At 32.8% G+C, this 7,544-nt stretch overlaps 1 protein-coding gene across 1 annotated transcript; it reads left to right on the plus strand.

The window, feature by feature from the left end:
* Positions 1-543: 543 nt before the first annotated feature.
* On the plus strand, positions 544-7,537 carry LOC148273359 (chymotrypsin-2-like; the record flags this gene model as incomplete). The annotated part of the gene is made up of 5 exons (XM_088238818.1): positions 544-682; positions 1,730-1,880; positions 2,982-3,228; positions 6,014-6,160; positions 7,517-7,537. Coding segments are annotated over exons 1-5 (633 nt in total), but the record flags the coding sequence as incomplete, so codon positions are not given.
* Between the last annotated feature and the right edge of the window lie 7 nt (positions 7,538-7,544).

The raw sequence follows: 7,544 nt of genomic DNA on the forward strand, positions 1-7,544 counted from the left end.
ACATTATTCTATTTTATAAGCAACTGTGTGTTGAAAACGCAGCGTTTTTTTGGTTTAGATTTTTTTGGAGCTATTTTTTTAATTCGATGGAAGTTCTATCGATTTTTTAACATTTCGTCATATATGATAAAATTTCAATCTAAAAACTGATTTACCAATATAATTTTGAACAATTGGCATTTTTTTTATACAACAGAAGCTAACCCCCCTTTTGCACTTAACCGTGTACCCCCCTCTGATCATTATTTTGCGGTAATAATAAATCAATCAATTTTGAGGTTGGCAATGGCCACCCTTCCCCCCGTCCACGACACTACTCGGGTTGATAACGAAGTAACCGAAATCTGCTGATTTATTTCTTAAGATTCTAACGATTTTCACTTGAAGAAGATTGACAACGCTGTAAAAAGCCCTCTGAGCGTTTAATGTATAAAATAAACTAAAATTTCTGTTTCTTGCAACGCTACTGTCACTTAGATGCGACAGATTATTACAATTTTTGATTTACGACGGCAAAATACAACAGTACCTTTAAAAAAATCGTAAATATTACACAAGTCACGTGTTTTGACAATCTTTTATTGAGCACAAATTGCATCTTCTAAATATTGCAAAATGTGTAAGACATTTTTAAAATCTTTTTTACTAATTTCAGTGCTGTGTTTATCAACAGGACAACCAAGTAAGCATTGTTTTGTTATCTATAAATAATAAACGTATTTATTTAAAATAAACACGCACATTACAGCACACCTGCTAATTACAATGTACCTATGAGTGTTTAAAAAAATGTTTTTACAAAACTGCATAATAGAAAACTTAAGAGTACGGACGCACAAACATGTACTGCATAAAACAGTTAAAAACAAAGACAATTAAATCATCAATACACATTGCGATACTAAAGGAAGAGTCTAAAACTGGTAATCCTAGCATGGAAAATGTCCACCTCTCTTTGTAGGCTGTTCAAAAGACCAATCATCCTTCCCGCAGGCATCATCAACGGCAAATTGGTCCTGCATTCAGGAAGAATCTTATAAAAAAAAAATTCTCTCTCTGTTGAAATAAATTTAAATATGAACAACTCCCTAGGGAGGAAATCCAGCCAGTCAGTTTGACATAATCAAACATTGTTGAATTACTACCTGGTAAAATAAGAAGTATAAAAATTGGAAAATTGTTTTCAGGCGTTGCCTAGTAGATGATTTGGTTCAGCCGGATGAATCTCACCCACGTGATAAAGGTTTCAGCTCTTTTACTTCACAAAAGTCAACAGATAGAACAGTTGAGGAAATGTGGATGTTTAAACATGAGCAGAATGGTGAATGTTACACAGTGTGCAAAGTGGCCACTTAAACCAGCCAATGACAGGTCATAAGCCCTGTAAATGCCTAGACTTCCAAATTCCCTTTTCAAAAATGTTTTCCCTCTCTGTTGAAATAAATTTAAATATACTCATGTGTCTGTGTCAACTAATTGCTAGTCCCATCTCAACACAGGATTTTTTCCATGGAGTTGGGACTTATGTCTCAAATAATGTACAATAAACTTATGTATGTAAATAAATAAATAAATTGAACATAACTCAGTTAACTTTTCATTGTAGTACGGGCCCTTGGCTTGATTAACTTGTTCTAAAGTATTTTTTATCTTATTTATCGGCTATTATTGGGTACACTGATATTAAATGAGTTTTTCAAAGTTATTCTTTAAAATCTGTTGATTTCAGGTGAGGTAGACCGCATTGTGGGAGGCTCTCCCGCCCCCGCGGGGGCTGCCCCATACCATGTCTCACTACAAAATGTAGAGGGGACTCACGTCTGTGGAGGGGCCATCCTAACCAAAACAGCCATTTTATCAGCGGCACATTGTTTTATAGGGTACTTATTTATTTCAGTTGTTGTAATGGCTAAGACGCTCGACCCACGCGAAAGGTTCCGGATTGAATTCCTGGTGAAAACACAAAAAAAACTTTTGGCCTGCTGTGGTACATAAAAAAATGTACTGATTGGCGCGTTAGCCTACCGATATTGAAATCGCAGATTCATTCAGATCATAGAGTAGGGTGGACGTTAAATATTGTTTTTTACTGTAATAATACATTGTTCTTGAACTGACACCTGAAGTATAAGACTAATCACCTTAACTTCCAGGGCCACGATTACAAACGCTACCTTCGTCGGTACATATCAAGACAGTATAAACTAACATCGAAATTTATGTACGAAAATGTGTATATTTGTATAAAATTTCAAAGTATATTCGTTGGTAACATGTAATTGAACATGTTTAGAAGAAAATATATATACTTATTACATTTCTCGTACAGAAAACTTAATTTTACTTCGTAGATAAAAATATTATGGAAGAAGAATTAATGAAGATTAATTTTAATATTCTATTAGAATACGGACCCAGGTAAGATAATTTACCTAAATATGCTGCGATCGGAGTATCAATGCAGTGCCCTGTGCACCAAAGAATACTGCTAGAGAAATTATGATGATTATTTGTTTATTTATTCATCTTTTTCCACTATAAACAAAGATTAATAATAAACATAATTTGACCTCACTAGGGTTACATGTGCCGGGGACACATTAAAATATACTTTTTAATAAATATTTTTACATGTGAGAATGAACAAAGAAGACTTAATATACAGAGATAATTAACAAAATGTTCAGACAGTTTTAAACACAACGTATTTAGGTTTATATTTAATTTATGTACACCTTTATTATTTATATTATAAAATGCACAAAAACATAACATAAACTGTACATTTATATTATGATTAACTATTTATTATGATTTACATCATATTTATTATGATTTACTAACAGAAGATGGCCTTAAACCATTGAAATGATGAGATGACGATTTTTTTTTTATTAAGTACGTAGACTCTGATAATAAAAACTAATAGCTTTAGGGATCACCAAACTTTTTATTATGTATTATTTTTTTAATCTTTTCAGAACCCAACCTCAGTACATTATTATAGTCGTCGGGACCAACAACCTTATCCAAAAAGGTGAAAAGTATGGCGTATCCCAAATTATATCCCACGAGGAATATAGTCCAGAAACAAAGGAAAACGACATCGCTATTTTGATCACAAATGTCACACTAACCTTGGATAAAGACATCCAACCTATTCCCGTATCAACGAAATATATACAATTAGGTGAAAACCTGACATTTACTGGTTTCGGCGCACTCAACGTAAGATCCTTTTTATCTCCACACCGATTTTAAACATAAAAATATGAGCGAACTTTCAAAATATACGCATATTTGAATAAAAGCTATACTTTTCAATATTGGGAGTATTTGGCTGATCGAAATCGAACATATTTTAATTAAATCCTTTCTTTACCAATGGAGTCGAATAAAAAATAATGCCTTAAAATAGATCCATGTTTTTCATATAAGGAAAACGTTTTAAAAATTCTGCACCTAAAATTGTTAAAAAAAATATCGCATGATTGATACCAAACTTTAAATTTATTGATAGTTGTGAGTTGTACACATATACAATTTTTGAGCGTACATACAAACTCATTTTAAAAATTGGGCAGTTTAAAATTTTGTAAAATACAGTATATACGTAAAAAATAATGAATGAAAATTTGCAAAATAAGTCATATAATTAAAATAATTTCACAGAATACTCGATGTAAATAACTCACCATTAGAAAATGGGAATTAATTTGTAGTAGAGTGGGGTTCGAACCTCAGATTACTGTTTCGTGAGTCCGTGACAGTAGCCACGGGCCCACAACCCGGTTTGTTTAACCTCATCTCTTTGTTAATCCTTTTTTATATGAAGGTGAAAGAATTTAGTGAGATGAATCTCACCCGCATCAATATCATCAACAAATGAAAGACTGAAAGAAATATCGACTTTCAAACATAGGCAGAATAGTGTACGTTACACTGTGTGTAAAATAGCCATTTAAACCAGTCAATAACAGGTCATAAAGCCAGACTTCTATATTTCCTTCTTTGCAATGTTCTCCATTTCTGTTGTAATATATTAAATTTAACCTGTTTCAGAAAATAAATTTTTATGTCAAACAGCGTATCTTTTGCAATTTTTTATTTATTTACTAAAGAAAATATGTATTTGCTTCGTTATAATTTACCCAAATATTCGTAAGAGTCGTAAATAACGTATTATAAAATGGGTTAGTTAGACACTTAACTAATGCCCAAACTACCCAATGTAAGGAGTACCGCTTTACCCACCGTTAAACTACTGGGTGTTTTACTCAATTCTGACCGTTCTCTTGACGCTCAAATTAGTAGAACGATAAGTTCATGCTTCTACCAGCTGAGACAAATTAAATGCATACGCAAAAATTTGCCGGTTGATGCCGCCCGTCAATTAATAAGTGTCTAGAGTCGATTATTGTAATGGTATCTATGCAGGTCTACCAATAAACAAAATGACTCGCCTACAATCTGTATTGAATGCCGCAGCGAGACTAATTTTTGGAATCTCTAAGCTCAGTCTTATCACTCCACTACTTTGGGAACTACACTGGCTACGTTTTCCACAGAGGGTCGAATACAAACTCTGTTGGCTTATGTATAAGTCACTGCAGAACTCTGCTCCGGGATATCTAAGGGAACTATGCATTCCAGATGAACTAGCTGACAGGCGTCTAACGCTTAGATCAGCTACGTCTACGGCGAGAGGAAAAGTTATTATACCTCTACGCAAACAGCGCACTAAATTTAGTGAACGCGCATTTGCGGTCGCAGGCCCTATGGCATGGAATGCTCTCCCAGCAGAGGTGCGAGGCTGTAAAAGTGAAGTGATGTTTCGGAAAAAACTTAAAACCCACTTGTTCTCTAAATCATTTGAATAAATCCGTAGCATGTGACAACAAAATAAATTATTTTAATTAAATTACAAATTTAAAAGAATCACTATGTAAAGCGCCCTTGGCGTATTTTATTACGAAAATGGCGCTATATAAGTTATCTATAATAATAATAATAATAAAAAACGCTCAGTCATGCCCAACGGGCATTTAGTCGTTTTTTGACCGCCAGCCAGGCGTTACGTTTAAAATCAAAACCAAAATGCCTTCTTGTGTCGTGAAAGCGTGTAAAAATCTTTCCGATAAATATTGTAAAAACGACTAAATAGATAGGAAAGTGGTAAATATTTATTTCATATATTTTTTAACATATTATAGTATAAGAGAGTATTTTATATTTTGGAAGAGCGTATTAAGGTCTCAAGGGCAAAATTTATTTTTAATTTCAATTTCATTTGAGTGGGAAAATCCTTGATGGTTTTCCAAATATTTGAGTTTGCTGTTTGCCATATTGATGTACCATATATTTGTTTTTTAAAATTATTATTATGTTTCAGACCCAATATAATATTTGTGATGATATAATCGTATGTCTGTGTCTACTGGTTTTAACTCAACACAGGACTTTTAGTCCCATGGAGTTATGTCTTAAAAAATGTGTAATATACTACTTATAAGTAAATAAATAAATATGCAGAATGGTGAATGTTACAGAGTGTGTAAAGTGGCCACTTAAACTAGGCAATGACAGGTCACAAGCCCTGTAAATGCCTTGACATCCATAATCTCTTCTCAAAATTGTTTTCTCTCTCTGTTACAACAAATTTAGATTTTGATAGCTCCCTAGGGAGGAAATCCATTATATGTCTACAAACATATGGACATACTCAAAACATTGTGGAACAAAACAAGTCGTTTAAAATTAAACGGATAGGTATAAAGAATTGAAAACACATAAATTTTAACATTTTTGAAAAAAAGGATTTAATGTGAGCAATTAGTTTACTTCACCTTTAAAATGTCAGTTAGTTCAGTTTACCTGGAATGGTCTTTTAATATTTTCCGTACCTGCATTAAATTGTAAACCTAGTTTTTATTCTGTATTTTTAATCATATTTAATAATGTTTCAAAACATAAATATTGTATCAGTATAACGAAAATGGGAATTTGTTTTCAGAATTCTGGGAGCGTCACATCTGATATGCAAATTATTCATTTGAATATACTCGACATTGAGATTTGCAAATTTGCGTACAGATATGTGAGAACTCTATTCGACTCCCAGCTTTGTACATTCACAGCCATCGGGGAAGGTTCATGCCACGTAAGAAATATACATATTTTATTATTCATGGAAATAATGGTAGTTAATTTCATTGCCGCGAAAAATTCAAATGACTGGTTTTTCCAATGGAACTTTTCGAACTTTGTTTAAAGTTTCGCGAATTCGTTTTAGATGTTTTATATAATATTGTATACCTTAACAGCAGCTCTTGACTAATATTTCAGTGGGTACAGAATCAAGGAAAGTATTCAATGAAGCAAAATTTGACATTACGTAGTCAATTTTTAAACTTTATAAAATGTTAGAACGTTATTAACTTGATCATTTGTTGCATCTTAAACGGATATTAAGAAATAATTATTTTGCCGGATACAGCGATAAATCAATCAATCTTAAACTGTCAATGATAACATTTTAATACCCCTTTAAAAAAAAACTTTCCCTTAAATCAACATTTACCTGTTATTATATTTATTGTTTACTATTAAAATAGGACATTAACTTGTCATGGCATTGCGGTTTAAATGAATTGTAATCTACATAAATATTGCTAATTTAAAAATTATCCAAAACAAACGGCAGAGAGGATAGAACGCCATAACACTCTGTCTTTGCACACAGACCTCGCTTCCTCTACATATTTACATCTTCTCATGCACGCACGCCGATTATTCCAATTTTTGACATGTCTCGGTCTTCGTCATTTTCTGCATCCATCAACATTAAAATCTAAATTCTTTTTAGCCGTTATTTCGCTGTCCAATTGCTTTACGTGCCAACGCAGTACTCTTTTCTTTATTTTGTCGATGATGCTGGCTAATCTCAGTCTTACATAATGCACGGATCTCGGCATTTGTGCATCTATGACACATCGTTTTACATCAGTTAAATATTTTTTCTAAATTATATACATGGGTTCCTACTACCTACCTAAAACAAAAAACTAATTTGATTCAATTTCAAAAATCTTGAAAAATAAAGTATATTCCACCTATATGGTGGTTAACGCGTTCATTTGTTGTATTCGATTCCAGGTAAAGTCGACATGAAATATTGGTTTAAATTCAAAGGGTGGTTTTACACTGCAATATTTCGAGCGTAAGATCAATTGCCATATCTCCATGTAACAGATTACCAATGTGATGAGCTGTGTATCATGGGGTGCGGATAGTATGATGATGATTGTGACCCCTTAACTTGTCATGCCTTGATTCGTAAATTTGTTCATACCCCATAAATGTATCTCAATCTTAACAAAATCGAAATTTTATTTCGCTGTCGTTCCCGCTTCATACGAACATTCTGTGATTCTTGTTCTCTGAATTATTTAGAAAATTTCTAATAAACGGTATATTTTATTTGATTGCGGTACCTACATTGAACAATATTTTTTAGGGTGATTCCGGAGCACCTCTTGTTATGA

This window comes from Micrasema longulum, unplaced genomic scaffold (genome assembly GCF_059751315.1).
Source record: "Micrasema longulum isolate JH-2025_06_02 unplaced genomic scaffold, ASM5975131v1 h1tg001971l, whole genome shotgun sequence".
NCBI lineage: Eukaryota > Metazoa > Arthropoda > Insecta > Trichoptera > Brachycentridae > Micrasema > Micrasema longulum.